Raw genomic sequence first — 26,104 nt, 5'->3', positions numbered from 1 at the left:
ACTGTCCATAGGGAATGTCTAGCACACAATTATAGCTGCAGTGTGCAGTGAGTAATGAGGAATAACATATGATCAGCCTAGAGAGATAGGATGGATCCAGATAAGGGGTTTATATTTCATTCTTGGAACAATGGGAAGACCTTGGAGCTTCTTGACCATGGTCAGAGCTGTGCTTTACGAATGATAATTTGGCGGCTACTCTATCTGGAGAACAGACTGAAAGGGCAGAAGTCAGATGCTGGGAGATTAAATAGGAGGCTGATTTTACAGACAAGAAAACAGGTGATGAGGACATTACCCATCAGGGTCACTGTGATGTGAGTAGAGAAGAGGACAGATGGTAAAGATGTTGAAGACGTGCAACTGACAAAACTTGGTAAGTGATTGAATATGAGAGCACATGACAGTGAAGAGCCAAAGTTGGTACCTGGTTGCAAACTTGGATTACTGGAAGAATGGCTCCCTTAACAAAAAAACCATAAGTGTGGAAGAAAAGTGAGTTGGGAGTGGGGAGGGGAGATAATGAATTTAGGTTTTGGACATGCTGAGGGTGAGATACTTATGGATCTGTTCAAGAAGTGGCTGATGATATATGCTTGTAGATTAGAAAAGAAATGAGCTCTGGATATGTAAAATATAGGAGTTAGGTGCACAGAGATGACAGTTGAATCTGTGGGAGCTGCTGAAATCATCAAAGGCATGGAAGGGAACAAGTATTTATAAAACATCTATTGTGTGCCAGCTTTACAAACATTATTTCATTTGATACTCACAACAACCTTGCAAGATAGGAGCTATTACTATCCTCATTTTACAACTGGGAAAACTGAGAGAGAACAGGTGAAGAGACTTGCCCATGGTCACATAGTTAAGTGTCTGATGACAGATTTTAACTCAGATCTTCCTGACTCCAGGCCCAATGCTCTCTCCACTGCACCCCCAAATGACTCGAGGAGAGAAACTGAGAAAGAGCTCTGAGTTACTCATAAAATTAGGGAATGACACATGGATGATGATCCTACAAAGGAGACTGACGACCAGTATGAAGAGAACTACGACAGAGTACTGTCACAAAAACCTAGGGCGGAGGGGATCCAGAGTGAGGAGGTGGTCAATAGTTTCTAAAAGTATAGAGATGAAACCTGAGGAAAGATCAATTGAGTTAGTCAAAGAACTTCCTGGTGACCCTAGTAGGCATGAAAGCCAGACTGCAAGGGATTTAGAAGTGATTGGGAAGTGGGAAAGTGGAGGCAACAAAGACATGGCTTCTTCCAGGAGTTTGGCTATGAAAGGAAAGACAGGGCAATAACTCAAGTGTCCTTTTGGTTTTTAAGGATCGGTAGAAATGTTCGTAGGCATAAACTGAAAAATCAAGTTTGTGAAGGCTAAACATGAAGGAAAAGAGAGGAACACCAATAAGGTGAAGATTCATCTCATTTTCTGAGGCTGGAACAAAAGAAAGAGAATGAGAGATGATATTGAGGTGATTTCAAGTGTGGAACTGGGGAGGAGAGAGCATTCATGATGAATGGACTCAATTTTTGCAGTGAAAGTCCTCTGCTAAAAGTGGAAAGAAGGAATGCAGCAGGAGCAGAAGAAAGGGGAATGGAATGATAAAATGACTGGAAAGAAGCAGTGACAACCCCAACAAGGTTGGATGAATTAGGTTTACGCTGGACCCAGCTCAGTAGCATGTAATGTGACCTCCTCTAATGGTATCCTGAAGTAGGTGAGCAGGAATGAAGGACGGTGGAAATAATCTACTGGTGGGGTCTGGAAAGAGATGAGTGGCAATAGGGCAATGCAGCAAGGGATTCAACAGTGGTAAAAGGCTGAAATTAATTTATGCAGGATCAAAGTAACAACTAAACTTACAGTACAAGGCAAAGAAAATACTTTGTAAGCAATATTTAACTATTAAATTTATTCTTTCAGACTTAAGCTACAGTTAATTAGGGCAAACTAGCAGGTAACTGTGCAAATACAAATCCCACACTGGTCTGGCCAAGTGGCTGAAAATCCAGCACTGGCACAGGACAGTGCACTCAGCACGGTGTGCCCACATCAGAAAAGGTGCTGTGCTCTCTGAGCAAAGCAGAACTGAGACAGCACAAAGGAAACGTAGGAGGCACAAATTTGGAGTAAACACCCCAAATATTCACATGGACTATCTGTGCCCAGTCTGTGGTAGAGCATTCTAAGCTCGTATTGGTCTGATCAGTTATAGTTGGACACACTGAAACTTCACTTTATCATGGTGACGTTATTTTGGTCCTCTTCGAGAATGAAAGACAACAACCAACCATTTTCTAGTACTGTACCAGGTTCTTTGAGAGTACCAACAGACATGTAAGAAAATTCATTTTACTGTTAACTGTACTTAATAAATACTTGCTGACTCGAGGAAGAGGTTCTGATAGGAGGTCATATCTGTGCTAAGCCTTAAAGGATGCTACAGAGAGACTGCATCCTGGTTACAGAGGACAACTGTGGGAAAGTGCAGGGAGAGGAGATAGAGTGTCAAAGTCAGGGAGCAGTTCACATGACAACTGGTTAGAATTCAGAATAAATGTAGGGAAGGGCTATTGAAATGATTGCAGAGAAAGGCTATGTAATAAGTCAGGAAACATAGCCAGGAGCCAAATTATGAGAGCAGGGCTTTAAATTCCAATTAGAATCTGATAAAGAAGTGGAAGGCAAGCCACAGAGGATGCTAGTAGCCCTTGTGCTGATTAGAAAGAGACCATCATAGGTATCATGGAAGGAAGCAGTAGAGAGGCAAACTGTGGTTAAACGTAAGACTTAAATTTCTAAGTTAGAACTGTCCAAAATCAAAATGGGCTGTCTGAGAGAGATCTGAATTTTCCATCTTCAAGCACAGGCTGAATAATGAATGACTCATCAGGGACATTATAAAGCCGTTCATGATGAAGGCAGGGATTAGGTCAGATGACCATTGAAGGATTCTAAGTCTTGACATGAGACACTATGGAGAGGGCAGACCCTGTTAGAGTAAGAAAAGTTTATTGTAAATAAACTTAACTCACTTCACATTCTTCCTGGGCCCAACCTTGCTGCCAGGCATGACTAGTAAAGTTTTAACATTTGGCAGAATTATTGCCTTTGCCATTAACATGTCTTCAAATGGCCTGACTGTTTAATATATTTGGCATATATCCTGTAGTACAGTTGGTCTAAGCTAAGGCTTTAAGTGAGAAGCAATTTAAGGTAAGGCTCTATGAGTGGCTAATGATGGTCAAGAATGGAAACATCAATTGAAAAAAACAGTGAGAACAAAAACTCACTTGTATATATAACGCATGGGCAAGAAAAGGAAGTTTCCTCAAGACTCGGCCACTAAGTCCTTCACTTTTCCTGTTGAAAAATAAACATAACAAAATAATTCTATATATGGTTCTTCCACAGATTAAACTGATGGTTCTTTTCTATGAATATTATTCAACACTAATTGTAGAGAAAAATTAAAGCAACAATATTGACCATAAATACATTCTAAGATGAATCATGATTGCTTTCTAAAGCCAAAGACTAAAAACACCCCAGGGAAGGAAAAGTAAGGAGGTAAGTGAGAGCTTGAAAATAATTCCATTTATTTATTTCCAAGAATCCTGAGTCAACCAACTTTGCAGATTTACTTCCTAATAAGCACCCAATAAATTTATTGGCCCTAAGGATAAGTTTAATAGGTCAACACATTCCTGTGTATTTCTTTCTTTAGTCATATAAGTAATAACTTCAGTGAATACTATGGAAGGAACCATGAGCATAAGTACAAGGAAGTTCTAAGCATTGTTAATTATATAAACAGCCAATTGAGATGATTTAGGCCAAAGTTAATCTATTTTTGGTCTTGAATTATCCACACTGATTTATATATAGCTGGGTCCCAATTAATGTGAACAAAGAATTCTGTGATGTGGTTGCACTATTTGAATACACATTATCCAAAGTATAACTGCATGTAAATATGGTAATTGGTTCCAGACCAATAGAAATATAGAGTGCACGTTCAAGTAATGCAACTACTTCATGGAATTCATTATTCATACCAACTAGAATCTAAATGTATAGTCATCAAATTAAACGTAAAATCTTCTCTTCGTTCTGTATAATATAAACAAAGCCATCAGAATATGTCTCATGAAGTAAAATGTTACATCTAAAATCTAGATGTGAATTTTTACTTGACCCTGCTGACCTAACTGTCTCTCCTTAAATTTTTTTTAAGTGAAGGGTAGTTTAATATACTGAATCATACTTCAGCAGAAAACTAGACAGTCTTTCTGATCAAATTAGAATGTTCCCAAGTCCACCTGCAATAGTTCATGTCTTTAAGGCAAATTTTCACACAAACAATGAACTAAAGAGCACTCAGTTTGCCCTTTAATTAGGTCATAAAAATTATGCTATGTTGATTTTTGAGACTTTTTTAGCTCCTTCTCTTTCTAATCTATCAGCTTCTTAATTGCCTGCGTTTGCAGGCATGTGAATGACCAGAAACATGCAACCATTTAATATCTATGCCTTGAATAAGTGTATCAAGCTTAACACAAGGCAGCCTTCTTTGTTAATGACATCTTTTCCTATGCTTGCTTTCCAGTCATTTTCCTACCAGTCTTCAACCAGATTTGTTATGCCATTCATAATAAACATACCATATGTATAGAAAACCAGCTTACTGATGTTTTGATTCTTGGCTTGTTCAATTGTTCTACAAGCAGCATGTATTTCTGCTCTTTGGTTCATCTGTTACCCAGGAAGTCTATCACCCACATTTAGGGGATGGCCTGGTCCCCAATAAACACTAAGGCTTGCTCCCACTTTCCTCCTCCTATTACTGGAGCAGCAGTCATCTGTGTAAATCACAGTTGCATCCCCCACATAAGAAAATGAGACTGTATTTTGTTTTGTAAGCTGTGAGAAAGGCTTTTCCTCTTCATCTGATAACTCACAGGGTCTCGTTTGGCTTCACTTTGGGATCTTGTGTATCACATTTCTACTGTTAAATGAGCAGGGCTTGCAGTACTTCAGACAAGGGCCCAAGCCTCATTCTCAGCAGCAAACTTCTTGAACCGGGTGACAGGAAATTGGTTCACTAGGACTTGACATTCCAGGGAACATTCCAGTCTTTCAGCCCCTTCTCACAGCACAGAACATGCCAGCGCTCAGGCACTATGGACTACAGTGGCAGAAAGCACCATGACAACTCTGGGGACAGAAGCCCAGAGCCTCTGCATGGCCTGCTTTAGGGTCTTTCCTTCAAATTTTACTGTTAACTTCTTGAACCAGGGGTCCACACTCTTCCCTCACTTATTTACTAGCACACTTCTCTTTAATCCTCCTGCATTCTGGAGGATCCCCCACTTCTACTGAAAATGCACCCTCCAAAGTCACCAATGACCTCAAAATCAGCAAATTAAATAGCCTATATTCAGTTCTCATTTTCCTTAACCTTTCTGCATTTACTCTCTTTACATTTATTCTGAATATACTTAAATATGCATTTGCTGTACCTTTTATCAGAATATAAGCTCCTTACAAGTAAGGACTGTTTCATTCTTTGTATTTGTATCCCCAGTAACTAACACAACGTCTGAAGCACAGGAAGTACTTGAGGCTTTTCTTTCCCTTTCCCTTTCCAGTTTTTGTTGTTTGTGTCCAACTCTTTGGGGCCCCCATCTGGAGTCTTCCTTGGCAAAAATACAGAAGTGGTTTGCCATTTGCTTCTCCAGCTCATTTTACAGATAAGGAAACCAAAGTAAACAGAGTTAAGTGACTTGCCCATGGTTACACAGTTTAGTAAATGTCTGTGGCCAAATTTGAAGGGGAGTCTTCCTGACACCAGGCCCAGAGCTCTGTGCACTATGGCGCCACCTAGTGGCCAGTATAACTAACCCAAGTTTAAGCCCTCATTTGCTCACCTGTGGACTAGTTATGTTGCTTTCCTTATGACTACTCTGCCTCAGATCTTCAATAGTTCCCTATTACCTAGAGAACATTCTAAACACCATAGCCTAACATTCAAGAATCTTATCCACCATTACTTTCATATTCAGATTATCTGCCACAACCAAAGTGCTATATTCAAGGGCTTCCAAGTACACCTTTCATGTCGTTGCCTGCATTATCCAGTGCCTTTGCTATTTGGCTAAACCTCTCCATTGTTCAAGGTCCATTTCAAATCTCAAGAGATTTATTTTTTCTATTACTAATTCGGCATTTATTGCTTATTATCCAGCAGCATATTCTTTTTAATTTCAATCAACAAGCATTTACTTAGCGCCACTATATGCCTGGCACTGTACTAGGTGTTAGTGATAGAGAACCTAAGATAAAAATGGAAGTCCCTTGACTCAAGAAGCTTACTATTTACCAGGAAAGTGCTCACTCACTCTCTATGTATATATGTTATGTATATGTACACATACATACATGTATGCACACATACATATGAACATAACTACAAGATATACATCCACACATATATGTTTATATAAATTATTACAAACCATTAATGTCAGTCGTATAACAAAGGTGCTACACTATCATTATTTATATAATGCACAAATATAAATTATAATTAATATAATATGCATGTATATGTATACATATTTTTCTTACATACATATATGTGCATACATACACATACATATCTAAATACAAATTAATTTTTTTGCAGAGGAAGGCAGAAGTATTTGGGGAGGAGAATATGATTTCATTTTCCCAATTACATTAAATTTCTTGAGGGATGGGGTTATGTCTCTATATTTTCCTCTATTCCACCAGAATTTCACCCACTACCTTGAAAAGAATAAGTGATAATAACAGAGGCAATAATTTTTATTTTGTCTTAGCTTCTATTTGGTCATATGAAAACTTTATAATGAATACTTTTAAAAAATATTTTTGAGAACACCTAAATTTTATGTTTATCTAGACTAGAATTTTTTGTTTCAAAATAAAGAAGAGTCTCACCTTGAAATTTCACTTAATAGTAGACTCAGCTTTGATACATTATTTTCAACATAACCAATCATTTCTAGTTCTCGAAGAGTCAATAGTTGTTGCCGTGGGTATATTATTTGACACTAAGGAAAAGGAAATAGTAAATTAGCATTATCAAAAAATTCCAAACATTAATCATGTGAGACCTACAGAAAGTATGAGTAACAATTATTCTTAAAATATGCTATTTTTAATAAAAAGCATGTTAATTCCCCCAACTTGTAACTGAGTCCTGTTCTCCAAACTCCTGTGTAAGGTGGTCATGTGGAATGAAAATATATTCTCACATAAACAATGTTGGAAATGGTAGCTAGGCAACTAAATCATCTCACTATTTAACCTATAACCTGGCTGAACTAAAGTACCTTCAAACTCTAGATCTATAATTCTATGGCACAAACAGTGTTAAAGTTTATGTTTTTGTTTCAGGCCCTGGGAATGAAATGGATGGGGCAAGAGTGATTTCTTTCACTGGATAGATTTTTTTGTGCTAGTTGCGTATCTGTAAGTATGGGGATGACTGGGGAAATTAATTTGCTAAATGGATAGAAAAATACTAAGATGTGCAAGCCAAAGCTTCAAACCCATGTCCCTTACTAGGTTACCATCATTCTTTTGAGCTGTATACAAATTATTAAAGCTAAAGAAGTGAATTAGGATTTACCTTTATATAAAAGTGGTAGGAGGCATAATGATTTAATGTTAAAAAATAGAGGGTAGTTACTTTCCTAAATTCAAAACTCAACAAAATTCAAAAATCAACAATAGTTTATTCTGAAAAATAAAAATGGTGATCTACCATTCCCTGCATCACTCAAAATTCCATATCTTGCAGTTTTCCTCTGCCAACTATTCCCTACAGTCTACTTTTCTCTTCCTTTACCCCATGGAGGCTTCATTAATTAATTCAATCCAGCTCAGCTGCAAGTGCTCCAGAGACTTCACATTCTCTTAACACTTACACAAGTAGCCTATAATAATTAATTGACAACAGGCTATTTCTTTGCAAACATGTTTATGTCCTTTCCATGTATTTGCGGGGTTTTTTTGTGCATCTTTATAATAAGTATTTAAAGAAGGGATTATCTATTCCTTTAATGTACTTAATATAACGTTCTATATTAAAAACTGCCTAACCATTGCTTTTGCCCTTATCTCAGTCTTAATTATATTTTCCTTTGTTAGTGATTCTAAATTTTGGGTAATGAATAAGATTTTTGAACCTAGATACCATATCAATTTACTAAGTGGCAGCTATTTAGAGCTTGGAGAAAGTGGTAAAAAAGTATTAAAAAACCAGACAAACAGTCCAACTAAAAAGATGACTAAGTGGTCACTTTGACATTCTACAAATATTGGAAGTACCTCAGCAATAAGGGAATAAATAGGAAAAGAACGGTTTAGGTTAGAATGGACACTCAGGCTACACTAGGAAGTGAAATCAAGTGAGTATAAGCTAAGAAGCTTATACTCAGGCTACACTAGGAAGTGAAATCAAGTGAGTATAAGCTAAGAAGGCAAGTGTTGCCTTCAAGGCACAAAAATAAACAAAAAAAGGAGTAATCTGTTTGTATCTTCAGTTACTCAAATGTTTCAACGACCAAATGGCACAAACTTCAATTCGGAAGACAGACAGGTTCATAAAAACAAGTTGAATGAGAAAGGAAGATGGAAAAAGCAGAAACTCAAGTGACAAGTACTGAAATATATTCATTTAATATGGTTCCCAGAAGATCAAAATCAAGTTAAAAATATAATTTTGACTACTAGATCAAACTGCAAGAAACATTAAGATTGCAGTTCCTATCCTAGAGGAATAGGGAATTACTAATTCTACTACTAAAAAACTGTATGGGAACTATAAGTGAGGTGGATTTCAGTGTGTATGAAGTGGATTTTTGTTATTATTTCTTAGAGTTCAGTTTTCCAGGATCCACAGCCATAATAACAATCTCCTGTTCCCAGGTATTAGATGTGAGTTCACATGATTATGGTTCAAAACGTCTCTACCACATTTATGCAGTATTATGTAATGATAAATAATATACTGCATGTGTGCTTAAATTATAAAGATCCACTGTGACTGCACAGTGAGATAGATGTGATATAAACTTGTGAGGTTATTGCTAGCAATATACCTTCTTTGTCTGTTGCCCTATAAAACAGGTGGGTGGTGGTCAAGGGGCTGGGAACCTTAAAGGCTGAAAGGCATACATAGCATTTGTGCATTCTCAATGGGGAAGCACAAGCTGTGCCTGTCTTGATTGACCCCAACAAGACCCCCACCCCCATCGCTGGCTCCTGCAAGAAGGGTGATTAGGAAATGCTGTAGGAGTTTGTGCTCTCATTATCAGCAACCTCTTTGAGAAGACTAGACTAGAATAAAGTAATATTATTAACCCCTTCTTAGCATCTTTCCTATCTGACCTGATCAAGAGTGAACCTGTTCTAGGAGTCCTCCTGGGTGCTGTGTTTATCTGTCTTACAGGAACAGATTGTTTTTAAACCAATTCAAACAAGGCATTTCCCCAAAATAAATAAACAAATAAAAGCTTACCTTCATTAGTTCCTCTAAACAAGAAAGATAAATTTTGAAAATAGCTGCAGTAGATGGAGGCCCTATGTATTGTTTTATGTCAGCTCTGTCTACAAAGGCCATGTCAATTTTCTCAGTAATATTTGAAGTTGTTAATATAACAACATTTGAATGCCTGTTAAGACAAAGAAACATCTGATGTCATACCCATTCTAACATGGCAACACTATTTGCTTAACATTTCACGTTTTCAGAGAATTTAGCATTCTTTAAAAAAACAGATATTATGGATATCTCACCATGGGATAATTTAGTGTTTAATTCAAATAACCTAATTTTAATAATTAGAAAACACAAAGGCAGGGTGAGAGTATTATCCATGTCAATGTAGTTGTAACTAACTACTACAAGTTCTAGTGCCCAAAAGGTACTAGATCTTTTAGGCTGAGAGCAATCTAGTGTTGCCAGGTGTCCCCAACAATACAACCTCATGTCATCTCCCACAGTCAAATTTAGAGGTCCTTTGCTGCCATTATCAAAATACAGTGATATTTCACTAGGAAACTGCTAGGAACTAGGAAGTGCTAGGGAGGACATTCCTTCATATAGAAATAGTTAACATTTTAACAATAAAACAAATCAACAACAACTTTACATATCACAAGAAGTAGAACTTCATCTTAGCCAACTTTAATGCTTTTATCTCTAATTATGAAGATTCAGCCCCCCATCAAAAGAATCTGAAGCACTGGCAAATGGAGAAGCACTTGAAGAGGGGAGGATTTGAGGGGAAGGGAGGAGTATTATAAATTGGCCCATGAAATTATTCATATTACTCAAAGACAAGCCCTGAAAGTAAAGCTGATTTAATTGTTTTAGAGTCCAAGTGGGTTCAGAAGAGAAAATCTATTATCAGTCCTTGCCAAAAGTACCCCAGTTTTCCTAGGGAGGCCAAATATAGCTGTTCAAGGCTAATTTCATAGGTCCAGCAGACTCCTCTCTCTGTACTTGGGTCCCCTTTGTCCTCTCCTTAACTCATTCTGCTCTCCTTATGTCTCTAGGTTCCTACACATTTTAGGTTTCCTGGAAAATATGACATTAATTAATATTCAATTATATTTTTGTAGAAGAATTTCTTTTATCTAACCTCCTGGACCACTTCCCTGTCTCCTCTATTAGTTATACCCAGAATAATACAAAAACTGAACTCTAAACCTTGCTTTGCAAATATTCTAACCACAAAATGAAGAAGTTGGTTATTTGTCATTGAGTGTTTAATATTTGTTTTTAAATGTTTGTAGCAACACAGGATAAATAAATGAAACTATCATCTTTGTTAACAGACGTTTCCATGGACTAAATTACCAATAACAATGACAAAAAGGAAGTCCCCACAATAGTTATAAAACAGGAGCTTTGCTTTCTGACATTAGTTAAACTACAGAGATTCACAGGGCATGGTAGTGCTAGAATTTAGTACCTTAAGAATATGGGACCTTATATATACATATATATGTATATAAATGTGTGTGTGTTTACATAGGGAGGGAGGAGAGAGAGAGAGAGAGAGAGAGAGAGAGAGAGAGAGAAAGAGAGAGAGAGAGAGAAGGAGGGAGAGAGAGAGAGAGAGAAAGAGAGAAAGAGAGAGAGAGAGAGAGAGAGAGAGAAAGAGAGAGAGAGAAAATAAAGAAGCTTCCGTCCCCAAATGGTCATGACAGTCCACTTGGTATGGGGTAACTTGTTTGTTGTATCTCTAGTACTAGGCAGATGTTTCTTTTGAATCACCCACATTCACCTACACGTTTCCAATCACAAACAACATGAGCATATATGTAAGATGACAAAGTAGGATTAGGCATAGAATTTGTAGCCATGGAACAAATTTTTCTATATAAATTGAAATGACCTACATGAGCATGAAATTGGAAGCCTTGTATGATACTACTCTTAAGACACTCTAAACAACTCTACTATAAGTTGTGCTTGTAGAGGCACAAGAATGATAAGCAACACTGGCTTTGAAGTCAGAAGACCTGAATTCAAATCTTAGTTCTTATGCCCTCTAGCTATGCGGTTTAGAAAAAGTCAGCTAACTTCCATGTGCCTCAGTTTCCTGATCTATAAAAATAAGGCAATAAATCTGAGGTCCCTTCAAGATCAGATTTTTGATCTTATGACCTCAATTCTGCTCCCAAAGCTGTCAATTCAGAAGATTTATAAGCATAAAATTAAATTGTAAGTACAATAAGATATTTCTGTTAGCAGTCTGTATCACAAGGCAGTCTTACGGAACATCTACAATAGACCCCAAGAGAAAAAAACACTTGGATGTCCATCACATCACTTTATTTGTATATTACACATAATAAAACCATGACTTTTTTTTACTATGACTTTTTTTCTCCTTGCTTGGGTCAAATTATATTTCCTAAAACAAGGTTTTCATGTTGAATGGAAAGGGCACTGGATTAAGCTTAACAACACTGGGGCTTGAATCCCAATTTTGTTATATAATAGTTGCGTAACCTTGGTTAAGTGAAGTCACTTAATTTTAGTTTCCTCATCGGTAAAATTAGGAGGTTGAACTAAATAATCTGAATCTGATGAAATGCTATTGTTCTATAAGAAATAAGGAAACAGATAATTTCAAAGAGACAGACATATGAACTGATGAAGAATAAATAGAACCACTGGAACAATTCCTACTAAACATCAACATTATAAAAATGAACAATTTTGAAAAATTTTATAAACTGATGAAGAATGAAATGAACAGGAACAAGGGAACAATCTATACTATAACAGTGCAGCAAAAACAAATAACTTTGAAAGCTGTAAGAACGATGATTAATACAATAACCGTTGATGATTTGATGACGAAACATGCTATCCATGACAGAAGTGATAGATTTAGGGTGCAGAAATGAGACATAAGTATTTTTTATAAAGCCAATGAGAGCATTTATTTTCCTTAACTATGCACATTTGTTATAAGGAAATTGTTTTTTTTTTTTTTCACTAGGGGAGGGGTAAGCTGGAGCAAAAAATATAGATTTAATTTTTTTAAAAAAACTCTAAAAAATTAATTATTGCAGTATAATTCACTTTATAAGCACATGAAGAAACGTTTATAAAACATTTTCCTAACAACAGCAACCTTCTGAGATAGATAGTCCAAGTAGTACTGTCCTAATTTACAGATGAGTGAACTAATGTGCTTAGAGGTTAAGAGACTTGATGATAATCACTTTGCTAGGAAGTATTTGAGACCCAATTCCCAGAATCATGGAATTTAAGAGGGAAAAGGGACCACAGAAGTCATCTAGTTCAACTCACACACGAAAGGAATCTACACTGTAACAGTCCTGACAAGTGGCTCTCCAGTCTCAGCTAGAAGACCATCAATGAAAAGGATCCTGCCATCTCTCTAAGCAGCCCATTCTTCTCTAGGCAGCTCTAAATGTTTGGTAGGTTTTCCTAAAATCAAACCTAAATTTGCTTTTTTTTCTTTCTTTCAACTTCTACTCCTTGCCTCTGGTTCTGCCTTCTGGGACCAAATAGAGAAGGCTAATTCTACCTCCACATGACAGCCCTTCACAAACATGAAGATGGCAGTCATGAACTAGCCTTCTCTGATGAGCTAATATGTATGTATGTTATGTATGTATGTATATATGTATGCATGTATCTAGATAAAATCTAAGTAAATGATATCCTAACATTCTTCTCATCTACTAACACTGCAATCCTATCAAGAGGCAACAAGGTAAGTCAGGTATAGCCTACCTCTGTACAAAGCCATGCTGGGTCTTTGTAATAACTGTTTCCCCTTTCTAGATGTTTGTCAATCATCTCTTTAATGATCAGTTCCGGAAACTTCCGAAGAATTAAGGCAGGCTCACTGGCTTATAGTTTACTACAAGATTATTTTCTTCCATTTGGAAAATGAAGAAAACAGTGCCATACTCTTTTACTTAAACTTGTTACTTGGAATTCTTCTCTATGTTTCTTTTTAAAAATCTAAGCTGGTAGGTGTGTGTATCTGTCTTGAGGCAAATTCTATTTTTGTTCCTTACTGACATTATTTCCTTTGATAGTTTTAGAATCATTCATGAAGCATCTCCCATCCTTCTGGAACGGACTTCCCCTGAAGTATTTTAGTTCATAGGTTGCTTCCCATGTTTCCAAAGAATCTTTTCAAAACTGCTTTCCCAAAATCTAGGGGGCCCATGATTTTCTGACTTCAAGGTCAATGCTCTTTCTACTACATTACACTTTCAGATCTAACCTACAGTCAAACTACAATAAAGATAAAGATTATTTCTGTCCTCTGACCTTAGTGTTTCAAAAGTTTTCCCAAACTCTGAGAGCAGTATTTGACATTTTACACATTATAATGATTTTTAGAACTGGGGACCATGCTACAGAACCATGAAGAATAAATAAAAGGTTGCTATATTGCAGGAAAATAAATTCTTCAGAAAATTTGTCAGAAAGTTCCTGAAAAGTTTTCTTTCAGTTTTTATTGCACTGCTACAAAAACATAGTGAACATTCAGTGCCAAACATTTAACTTCATTTTTAGTTAGAATATCTCAAAAGCAAGATTTAGAGTCCAATTTATGCGTGTGTAAGGAATTCTTCTGGAAAAAATATTTATTTATTTCATTTCACTTAGCTTCCCTGGCCCTTGATTTCCTCATCTGTAAAGGAGTTGGACTATAGGATCTTTGAAGTCCCTTCTGTAATTAACTCCTAAAATTTTGTCCTGCCTTCACCACTAACTTGCTATGTGACTTTCACCAAGTTTTCTCCTTTCCAGGCCTCAATTTCCCTATCTGTAAAGTGAAGTTGTTGGATAAGATGAACTTTTCAGCTCTGACATTCTACATGCCCATGTTACCTTTTAATCTGATCAATTTGTGTCAACACAGCATTGACAACCCGGATTGCATCAGATGGTTCAGTGCCTGCCCTACAGGCATTACGGGCTGCTGTGAGACTTTCCACCTATGGGCAGAAGAAGAAATGTCATTATGGTCAGGTTATTATTTCATAACTTTTCAATGGGTTCCTGTAATTAACTTAATCCCAAAAGGCATCATCAGTGCTTACAACAATCTATTCTTGATGCCAGTAAGATGAAGAATTAGAATTAGAATTAGAATTCCCCCTTTCATAATGACTCAATAGCTAAACCCATACCTCATCAATCAGCACAAACACCAGGGCTTCTTTATCATCAATTAACTCTTGAATCTTCTGGAACATCTTTGTTACTAGTTTACCACTCTAGAACCAAAACACGTGATGTTATTTAAATGCTGGCTTTTAGCATCTTACAAAATTTTAAAAGTATTGGAATAATACACATTTGTCTAAATTTCTATGGTTACTAAACTAGTGCTTTCTTTCCTATTATACCCTAGGGGTCAAATTCCAGCTGAGTAGTATGCTTAGCACTTTGTAATTATAATTCAGTCTTTCCTCAACATTCTCCATCTCAAAGGTTCACCAGTGGCTTATATATAATTTCTTCATTTTACAGATGAGGTAATTGATTCTCAAAAAGTCTGAAGTCACAGAACTAATGGATGCCAGAACTTAAATTCAGGGCTTCTAACTGTAAATTCACACACCTTTCAATACCACACCTGTTCCTCTTTTTCTGGTTTACTATCTCTCAGGCTTGTTCTTCTTCTACTTAAATTGGAACTTTAAGTATCCAGCTCATGACCTCCTACACTCACAAACTCTTAGCTAGAAGAAGCAGGATAAATCAAGTGAGTCAGATACTTTCATTTTTCACGTGCGGAAACTAAGAAAGGTTAAGTGATTTGTCCAAAGTTGCATACCCTAAAAACTGTTAGAGCTGGATCTACTGCTCTGGTTTCCCAACTCTCAGTTCAGAGCTTATTCCACTGTATCATGCTATCTATATTTGAAGGAAAAAAGCTGAGTGACACTATAATTGTTGCATAAATTCAGATAAGTCTGTAAAGTTATCTAATAACTGTTCTATATTTATTCCCGAGTCTTATTTGAACTTCTGCTATGTATAGCATGTCCAAGTTAACAATTTAACTGTTAAAATAAATTTGGAGAAATTGCACAAGGATTCATATTTCAAGTGTGAAAAAATTCAATCCCTGTAATTAATCCACTTATCCAAAAGACAATTATAAAAAAGCAATTAATTCTTCCAAGTCACTGTCCCAGGTTTTCTAAAAAATGAACTTAATGTGTACGTACACACAAGTATCTTCCTTCCAAATTAGAGAATCAAGCGTAGTATTTAATGCTTACCTCTGAAAACCATTTAGAGAAAAGACTATGACTATTTATCTCAATTAATTGGCCATATTGATACCTAGAATTAGAAAAAGAATCAATCAAATTAGCTTATAATGTTATCAGTCCTAAAGTACTTCTTTAATGGTGGTCAACTTTTAAAAAGACTTTCAATTTCCCAAATATCATATAAACTTAATGGCAAATGATGAAGGAATTTTAGAGCTGTAAGAGTCTTAGAAGGTCAAGTTGTAAAACTCTAATTTTGCAGACAAGGAAACTGAAGCTCAGAAAAATTAAGTAAATTACCTAAGACCACACAGCATCTAAGCAGCAGACTCAAGGTCAGTGACAAACTACATCTTGACACTCAGTCAAGGGTTCTTTACAACATACCATTTGTTTCATTGGGTACTGTCTAAATGTAAAAACAAAACATGAAATAACCCTAAACCTTTGTGTTCTTTAAGTTACAAAAAATGTAAACACACACATGCATATACATACATATGTATGTTCTATTATATATACATGTATATGCATATATGTGAAATGCCTTTATTTTTAAAACTGAGCAAACAAAGCAGCAAGAGGAAGCAGGCGCTTGCTTCCCTAAATGACTGAACTCATTCCTAAAGGTGTGAGTATTGAAGCCCTACCTCACAATGGCCCCATAGCTCTGCCCACCTCAGGAGACCTCCTAGGGCTGGCTGCTCAGTCAATTTTATCCACCTCAGTATCCAAAGCTGTTGTCTAATGACATGTAACTTTAATTTCAATGGATTTTTAAAAGGAAAATAAGTTATTATATTCCTAAGAGTTCACATATTGAGAAAAGCCTTCTCTATTCACTGTATTTATAAAACTTCTGTCTAATATGGCATCGTTAATGTTGAATTAAGTCCTGAATTGAGAAAGTAAGGGGCAGTGGACAGAATCAGGAAGACCTTGAATCAAAGTGCCTCTTTAGCACTCTGGTACCTGTGATTACTTTTTTTTTTTTTAAATTTTGTATTTATTTCTCTGAGTATATCTACCAGAATGTAAGCTCTTGAGGGTGGGCACTCTTTCATTTCTTTCCTTATGTTTTTGGTGCTGGGGTGGGCAGATAGCCTGTTCTTGTACTGTCTCACAAGTTCAGAATGTTTTTTTTATTTTTAAATAAAATAAAATTATTTTTAAAAATGTAAAAGCTATCTTTAGCTTTGCTATACAAAAACAGGTGCAGATCACAGTTTGCCAAGCCCTGCTCTAATGCTAGCACACAGCAGGTAATGAATAAATGCTTCTTGGTTTTGAATTATGTTCAGTTATACTAACTTGCAAATTACATCGTCTCACCTGAGCTTTTAAAAAAACAGCTAAAATGTTATCTCTGATAAAATGCCAAAATACTATGTGTAAGAATCAGAATATGGTAATATTAGACCCATTTATTCTTTCTGTGAATGTATTTTTATACATACATATGTAATTATACATACATACACATATATGTGTATGTATATGTGTGTATATACACACATGTGTGTATACACATATATACGTATATGTGTGTGTGTGTATACACATATATACGTATATGTGTATAGATATAGAGATGTTTGGTGTATATTTCATGTATATTTGGTATTTGTAATGCCACTGGGACCAAACTGAAAAACAAACAAAAACAAATATCTTTCTAGAAATACCTTCTGAAAAATTTACTGCACTGTTATGCATAGTTATAAACATGGAGTGAGTATTTATTCAATTCACCCCCTTTTAATGCAATCAACTGCTAAAAAGCATTCTATGAAATTAGATTAAGGCAAGGTGAGACAATAAAGCTTGCCTATAAGCCTGTTGGTAGAATTTCATTCGTGTCAAAGGTCCCCTGGGACAGGTAAACACACCCACTACTCATCCCTTTCCAAAAATACTTTTAAGCACAAGGAAAGAACAATTAGGCATTTGCCTAATGATGCAAGATCACAACATCAATATGAAGGCTAATAGTACAATTTACTTGTAATGCTCTTCTCTGAAAAAACTACAATCTTTTCAAATTAAATACAAGGGTAAACAAAACAAAAATATTATGCTATGTGAAGTATGAGGGCTTTTTTTTTGTATCCACAGAAAATTATAGCATCATATTTTAAAGATGGAAAGGACCTTAAAGATTATCAAGTTCAATTTCCTCCTTCACAGTTATGGTAAAGCTTAATGGCATATGCTTATCCTTCCTATAGAATGACTCATTCCAAGTTCCCAATAACTAACGTAGTGTGGCACCAGGGCAAGGACTGTAAGATTCAGAGTTCTCCCTCCGCTCTGACTTGCTACATGACCCTGGGCAAGTCATGTAATCTTGTCGGATCTCAGTTTTCTCACCTGTTAAATGAGAGAGTTGAAATAGATAATTTCTAAGATCATTTTCCACTCCAATATTTGGAATCCATAAACATGATTAAACAAAGCAATTTTTTAACTTAATTGAAAGCATTTTAAATATCATTACAAAACTAAATTTTATTAATCCAGGTCAAGTTATAGCTAATAAAGGGATTAGCTGAATCATATAAAACATTAAATTACAATCTTAAAAATGGAAACAATTATATAAGCCAAATAATCACATTACTCTCTTCTTCTGCCCAAAATTTACCTGCATGAAAGTCTAATCGTCAATTTCTGTGCCAATGCTTTACATAAAGATGTTTTTCCAGTTCCTGGAGGACCTGTAAAAAACATATTAATCAAAGTAAGTTTGATATTAAGTCCAACAATGGTGTAAAAAACTAAATGCAAAGGCAACTTTTCAGAATTGTATTAAAGCAGTTGATAGTGTTTAACGTTCACAACCTGAAGTCTCAGAGCTCAAGCCTCAGAGAAGGCATTCATCTGATTTCAACAGTGTAGGTGTAATTCCACTAGGGCAGTTTGCAACCCTTTCATTCCTTGGTTGATGGTTCCATGAGTTAGTATGGGCATAAAAATGTAACACTTACTGGCCTGCCTTGTAGTGATTAACCTTGCCAAACTTAGCCAGGTTGGTCTATAAGACAGACACACTGCATGTCTATCCCATATAGGAAGCCCTTCCATCTTGCTGGGACCTAGAAAAGTTTGTCCTTCACTGGCCATAATCCCTTCAAGAACTTAGCGAGAGTCAACTCTGATACAAACAGCATCAGAATTTAATTTAAACTTCCCTTATTTTAAATAAATCTTAGTGGGATCATGGGAAATCAGGCACATTAATACATCATGGTGGAGCAGTGAATTGATCCAGTTGTTCTGGAAGAGTCTGGAATTGTGCAAGGTAAGTAACTCAGTGTTAATGCCCTCTGTCACAGCAATTACATCACTAGGTATGTATGCGCACGCGCACACACACACACACACACACACACACATTCTGTATAGGTCAAAAATAGGTCACATATTTACCTCAATTTTCATAGCTGTACATTTTGTGGTAGCAAAAATAAAAAACAAAACTAGAAAGAATGGAGGTTCCCACTATCTAGGGAATGGGAGAACAAACTGTGATGTATATATAAATATAATAGACTACCACTGTGCTATTAGAAATGATGAGTACGAGGAAATTGAAAAAACATGGGAAGATCTGTATAAAGTGAAGTAGAACCAAAAGAATACAAAAACCCTCAATATTATATGCTAACAATAAAACACATAAAAATTCAGATTGAATGTAGTGATCAATTATAGTCCCAGAGAACTAATGATGAAACATACTTTCTTCTTCTCTGAAACAACATGGACTACCAGTGTGTAATGCTGCATACATTGTTATATGTAATTGCCATGCAAGATGTTTCATTTATACCTGTTATTTGCTAAAAAGTGTGTGTGTGTGTGTGTGTGTGTGTGTGTGTGTGTGTGTGTATGCACCAGTACATGCATGGGTACACACTTAAGCAAGCATATATAGACAATACTGTAAATTGAAAGTGGCAAAAACGAGTTATAATTTATTTTTAAAAGTTCTTATGGTGACCATTTCACTCCTAGAACTACCAACCCTTCTCCTTTTCACCTCAGAAAAGAGTAGTTTACTCAGATTGTATTCACTTTCTCACAAGTACTCATTCTTTAATCCCTTGTCATTAGGCTCCCACCAATAAACATTATTGATAGGAGTACAGTGTTCTGGAAGGTTTTAGATGTACAGTTAAATGGGGGTAGGTAAATTATGACCTCCCTAAGCCTCAGTTTCTTCTTCTCTAAAATGGGGATAATACTTACTTCACGGGATTTGTATGAGTATCATACAATACTGAGATAAGCATATAAAATGCTTCGTAAACCCTGAAGCATTCTGAAAGTCAATGACTTCCTCACTGTCCTTATCTCAATCCTCATCTTCATTGAGCACAATGAATCTATATCTACTGACTACCATTCTCTTAGAATCTCTCTGTGACTGTCTATGGCACAGCATAATCCTGATTTCTCTGACAGCTTCACATCTATCTCTTCTTCCTACTTCTGTCCTAAATATAGGCATAGTCCTTGACTCTTTCCTTCCTGACTCTTCTTGCTCAGATGTCTCTTTAACCTCAACCAACTCTATGGTGATGACTCTCAAATCTTTACCCCAAACCCTGACTGTTCTTTTGAACTTTAGTCCCACATTTCCAATGCCCTGATAGGAATCTCTGGATTCCTAACCCTCCCCACAAGACATCTTCATGGGGATAGTAAAGAGAAGTGTGATTGTGGAAAGGTAAAGTGAATGGAGGTATATATCATAACTTTGTCTCTTTCTGTAATTAAAAAAAAATTAAAATCTCTCACATAAGTACAATGGCATAAACAATGACCTAACTTATTTTACTTTTCATGAAATATAAAATAAAACACTCTTTACCATGCAGCAAAACAACTCTGTTCCAGGCTATTAGGTTGCTATCAACATTCTTGTCGGAAAACAATAAGGTTGTTGTCACATAGTCAAGCAACTGGTTCAAGGAGAAAAAAAAGGCACATATAAACATAAGAGTTACTGGTAAGAATTTAGCGTAACTATTACCTTCCAAATGAAAATGAAAAATATTAGAATCAAATAGGACCAAATGAGGCCTCTAAAATCATTGTCTTCTAACAAATGTTTGCTAAATACGTTAGACACTGTCCTTACGCACTGAAATGCATCTCTTTCCACAAGACTACACTCATGACATTTTATTTACAAAATCTAACTTTAAATGTAAGAAAACAAAATCTTACTATTTTTAAAAGTAAAAAATAATAACTTTTATAAAAAATAACAGCATACTAGAAAAACTACTTTACCAAGCTATTTATCAAATTGTGCAATCAAATTGTGAGATGCAGTAAATATATGCTATGCTTAACTCAACAAATCTTACTAACTTAACTCTAAGCATGGATTTTCTAACTCAGAAGTGTTAAGGGAAGACACAAACCCTACTAGTTTGCTCCCTATTGGTTTACTTTGGCATACCCACCAACATTACCAATATTGAATGACAGTGAGAATATATATGAATAGTAGTTGGCTTCACATCCTATCCTCACTTCTGCCCTCTTGCAACCTTTGGAGGCCAACCTTAGGAGTCAATCCTGGAAATGCATGTCAAAGATAGAGTAGCTCCAAGTTCCATAAAACAGCCTGAAGTGGCACCTACTAGGTCTGGGACCCAAAGGATGATTAAAAAATAAATGACACTTTCATATAAAAAAGCATTTTTCACTTACGTGTGACTTAACTTCAACATCATACACAAGGCTCTCCCAAAGACCATGAAATTCAACTGGAAGATAACAATTTTGATATGAAATTCTAGAAAGATAATTTATATCTAGATTCATAGGATTTTAAAGCTGGAAGGAACTTCAAACATCATATAGTCTGACCATACAATTTTACTGTTAAGAAAACTAAGGCATAGATACACTGAGTTGCCAAGGTTGTATAGCTAGTAATGGCAGAGCTTATACTCAAAACTAGGTCAAAACACTTGGCTCACTATTAGAAAGAGAACCATGATGAAATCAAAAGATCGAAGAATTAAATATCTTAAGAGTTGGAAAGGACCTCAGAGAACACTCAGTCCAACCCATTCCTGATATGGATTCATTCAGCCTTTGTTTGAAAACCTCAAGAGAAGGAAAACACATCAAGTCCCAAGGCAACCTATTCCACTTTTGGATGGCTCTAATTATTGGGAAATTTTATTAATTTTTTAAACATCAAGTCTGTTTGCTCTTTCTACTCACTGCTCCTAGTTCTGTTCTCTGGATCTAAGAACAAGCCTGATCCCACTGACCTGATCCTGCATGATCCTATCACTTCTGTGATCCTCCCCTTTTTCCAAAATAGCTTTAATTTTTTTTTTTTCAAACTTTGTGAACCTTAGCTTTCTTCACCAGTCCCATGCCATTTTGATTTTCAGCACTCTTGGTAAAATCCATGCAGGCCCACGTCATGATGCTGTATTCATTCTACATTACCTACCTTACCTAAAACACCTGCAGTTATCTTTTTAAAAATTAAGTCATCTAGCTAGTTTCTTGTGCATCTTCCCCATGCATCTACCTTAGTATGTTTGGACAGCTTCACCTTTTCTTTATCAGAATGGCTTCTCTTTGTGTCTTCAGAAACTCATTCTTTAGTTTCCTATACCTTGTGGATTGACTTCTTCTGTCAAATATTAGGTCATTGAAATCCTTCCTATCTTTCCTCTGAAGTGTCTGAAATCTGCTCTTTCAAAATCTGGGATGCATGCCACACTTTGTTCAATCTTCCTCTCTGGTATCATAACCTACAAGATGGAACCGTCACTTCCCCATAATGTTCCAATCATTCCTACCCTAGTAAACATTTCCTCTCTGATAACAAGAATCAGATTAGAACCTTTATCTTTTGAAGGAAGAAATTCTCATTAAACAAGTCACAAAATTATCAGCCACTCTGCTTTTGGCAAAGAAAGAGGGCTTTGATGAATGGAGAAATAACAAAATCTCCTATCACTTCTACATCATGCCCCAGTGCCAGGTCTGTGAGCTATTTTCCAAATACCACATCTATTTCCTTGCTGCCCAGGTAATTTGTCCACCTGTCCACACACCAATAATATTATGGCTTCTTTTTCTGCCCCAATTCATTATCACCCAGATGCTTTCTATCAAGCTTAGTTTCCCTTGGTTCTTGGATCTCCTCATATTTCCCTGATACATAATGCTAACCTACCCCCACCCCAGACTTTTACCTATTTATTTCTTCTGAGAAAGGTATGAAATGCCAGAACCAATCATGGGTCTTATTCTATCAAGTCACAATGATACCTATATGGCAACGATTTCCTTCTTTTGTTAGCTTCTCCAGTTTACTTTGCTTTTTACACATACTTTGGGTTCCTAGTTTTATTACTGGATTCAAATTCCTGTTTTTCCAATTAATAGCTATGTGACTTTAAACAAGTCACAACCTGTTTACGCTTTATTTTTTTGATCTTCTTTTTCAGTTTTCAACAATCACTTCCATAAGTCTTAAATTTCAGTTTACTCTTCAAGATAGAGATAAAAACCAAACATATATCACATGTTATCTCAGAGGGGTCAGGAGATGTGCCCAAACTAACAGTGTGCTGAAGAAAGGATTCTAACTCAGGTTTCCTAAGTCCAAATTCACCATCCCCATTCCCACTGCGCCCCCACGTGGGTATTATCTCCTAGATAATCTTTGGGATCCTATACAAGTCTAAGATTCCTTGATTTATAATTTTTCTCTTCTCAATTTGTACAGGACAACTATATTTTAAAATATACATCTTTGTCCAAAAATGTTCAACTTTTGTTAGGAGTAACATCAACAATTACAATTAGAAATTTAATACAATACTTCTAAAATATAAATTACTTCTTATTTTTAGGTACACGTATATCTCATTTCATGTAGGTGCTCATGAAAACTATGCATGCAGTAAATTTTCTTTAAGTCAAATCATACTTCAAATGATTAGGATAGCTAGGGAACATCAGAGGAGTCCATGCTAGAAGGGTAGGTGGAATCAATAAATGTTAGCTAGATGAATTAAATGACATGATGGTGGTTCCCCCTCCAAAATTTCAACAATACTCCAGAAAGGTATTCAGAGAAATTTGCATAAGTCAGGTATATGACAACCATCATGAGCTTTAAGAAAAAGACAGGAACCTGGTAATCATTCCCATAATCATGCATTTATCCCTGGGAGAGGGAGGAGCATAATCCCTGTGACATGAAGCAGGTGGAGGGGAGAGGGAGAAGTGCTTCTCCACAGTATATTTACCTCAATTAAGACAATTAATTTCTGCCACTTTGACCTCACTTCATCAAAGTCTACTTCAGCTAGCTATATAACACATGATACCTGCAGGCAGCACCCAATGATTTGCTGCAATTATATTTTCTGACTCTTCTTCCAAATTTTCACTGCTGGGTCCTTCTTCATTCAGTTGGAACACATGAAGGGCAAGAGTACATTTGCTCAAGTCAATTGGCTATGAAGAAAAAGAAAACGATACTAAAACTAAGTCTACAAATATTCAGATATTTCAATGACATTACTGTACCAAAATACGAAGTAAAAATGGAAATATAAAGGATAAAATATGATTAAAGCTCAAAGTGGGCTGCATTCTAGGCAACACCATAAAACATTAATGCTGCAATATGCTAAAAGGGAAGTGGACTTCAATACCATGCCAAGTTTTATGATCCAAAAACAATCAAAATTAATTCTTTTTAACATTCATACAATGTGTGATGTATTTTATATATTAAAATACTAATGAAATTCTAAAGTATGTGGTTCAATTCCTTTCTTCTAAGAGTGGTAATGGATTTATGTTGCTACAACAACCCTCTCATCTACTGAATGGTAGGATCCAATAACCACCCTCATTGCTGCTGCTTGTAACCATTCACAAGATGGCCAGCAACAGCAGTGTAATCTATGTATGAGACAGAGAGAAATTAACCAGCAAATGTCCTCATATCAAGCTCATGGCACAGGCCTCAGTAGAACACTGTATAATGCTAATCAACTGACTGAACCAGTCCCAAACAAGACAAAATCAAAATCATCTCATACATAAGAATTAGGATTTATTCTAATAGCTTAAGTGTGCAAAGGGTTAAATATCATAAATTATTTAGGTACCTGTCGTTCTTTCACTTTTAACTCAGTATCAACAATAGACACAGACTGCACATTTCTGGACAGAAAAGCATCATCAAATTCAGTCCATGTGTAATCTCCAAACACGATGTTATGTCTATTCAGTAGTTTTACGACACTCAGCTTTATTTCTTCTTTTTTTGCAGTGCTATTAAACACAAAAACAAAAATGCTGTTGAGTTCAAATTTATAATTTTCTACTAGCAAATGGTTAAGAATCTACCCATTAAAATGTAATGCTGACATTCTGAGTGCTACATCTTGCTGAAATAACAAGTCACTAAGGAAATAAAGTTTATGGTTAACTAACTTTCCATAAGATTAAATGAAATAAAATAAACTGATTCATAGAATGTATTCTTAGAAGAATTAATTGCTTTACATTCCGAGGGGTCAAGAATCACCTTCAGCAAGTTTTACAAGTACTTGACATGGTATGAATGAATGATCAATAAATATCCATTAATGGCAATGAACAATATTCTTCCTATTTTCAAAGTCAGCCATAGAATTCTGTCATCCTGAATAAGGAACGTAATATTATTTATTCTCAATCAAGACTTGTGAACACTTCAGTTAATAATGTCTCCGTTTTGTTCTGAGAATAGCTTACCTGAAACACAGAAAGGAGACATAATTCATAGAATGTCAGAGATGGAAAGAACCTCAGAAGTTATTTAGTCTAATACATATCTAAAAAAGAGTTTCCCCTATAACCTACCCAATAAATGGTCATCTAATTTTTGTTTTAAGACCGACAATGAGAGAGAAGTCACTCTCTACTGAGGAAAGCAGTTCCAATTTGGAGGAGTCTACAGGGTGAGCAAATTTTTCCTGACACAAAGCTCAAACATGTCTCTTCAACTGCCACCTTTTGCTTCTAGTTTTGTCCTTTGGAGCCAAAGAACAGAAGTCAAAACTTTCTTATTAACTACATCCCTTCAACTACTCAAAGACAGATATCTTGGTCTCCTCTCCCTCCTGTCCCTCTCCACCCATTTTCTCTTCCCTTGGCTAAGCATCTCAGGTTCCTTCAACCACTTCTCATA

The 26,104-nt window shown here is 36.0% G+C and overlaps 1 protein-coding gene and 1 pseudogene across 1 annotated transcript in view; both read right to left on the bottom strand.

Annotated features, from left to right (window-relative positions):
• TRIP13 (thyroid hormone receptor interactor 13) overlaps window positions 1-26,104 on the bottom strand; it is a 33,069-nt gene that overhangs the window by 1,662 nt on the left and 5,303 nt on the right. Inside the window, exons 3-13 of the mRNA XM_072605346.1 lie at window positions 25,038-25,203; window positions 24,246-24,375; window positions 21,589-21,644; window positions 20,738-20,828; window positions 18,506-18,578; window positions 15,868-15,931; window positions 14,767-14,853; window positions 14,465-14,571; window positions 9,584-9,737; window positions 6,997-7,109; window positions 3,306-3,375 (exon numbers count right to left, since the gene is read on the bottom strand). Of these exons, the coding sequence (XP_072461447.1) occupies window positions 3,306-3,375; window positions 6,997-7,109; window positions 9,584-9,737; window positions 14,465-14,571; window positions 14,767-14,853; window positions 15,868-15,931; window positions 18,506-18,578; window positions 20,738-20,828; window positions 21,589-21,644; window positions 24,246-24,375; window positions 25,038-25,203 (1,111 nt within the window). The remainder of the gene's footprint in view (window positions 1-3,305; window positions 3,376-6,996; window positions 7,110-9,583; window positions 9,738-14,464; window positions 14,572-14,766; window positions 14,854-15,867; window positions 15,932-18,505; window positions 18,579-20,737; window positions 20,829-21,588; window positions 21,645-24,245; window positions 24,376-25,037; window positions 25,204-26,104) is intronic.
• On the bottom strand, window positions 4,375-5,274 carry LOC140501556 (ribonuclease H1 pseudogene; annotated as a pseudogene).

Source organism: Notamacropus eugenii, chromosome 4 (assembly GCF_028372415.1).
Source record: "Notamacropus eugenii isolate mMacEug1 chromosome 4, mMacEug1.pri_v2, whole genome shotgun sequence".
Classification (NCBI taxonomy): Eukaryota; Metazoa; Chordata; class Mammalia; order Diprotodontia; family Macropodidae; genus Notamacropus; species Notamacropus eugenii.
The sequence above is the reverse complement of the archived record's forward strand: the minus strand, read 5'-3'. Positions and strand labels throughout refer to the sequence as shown.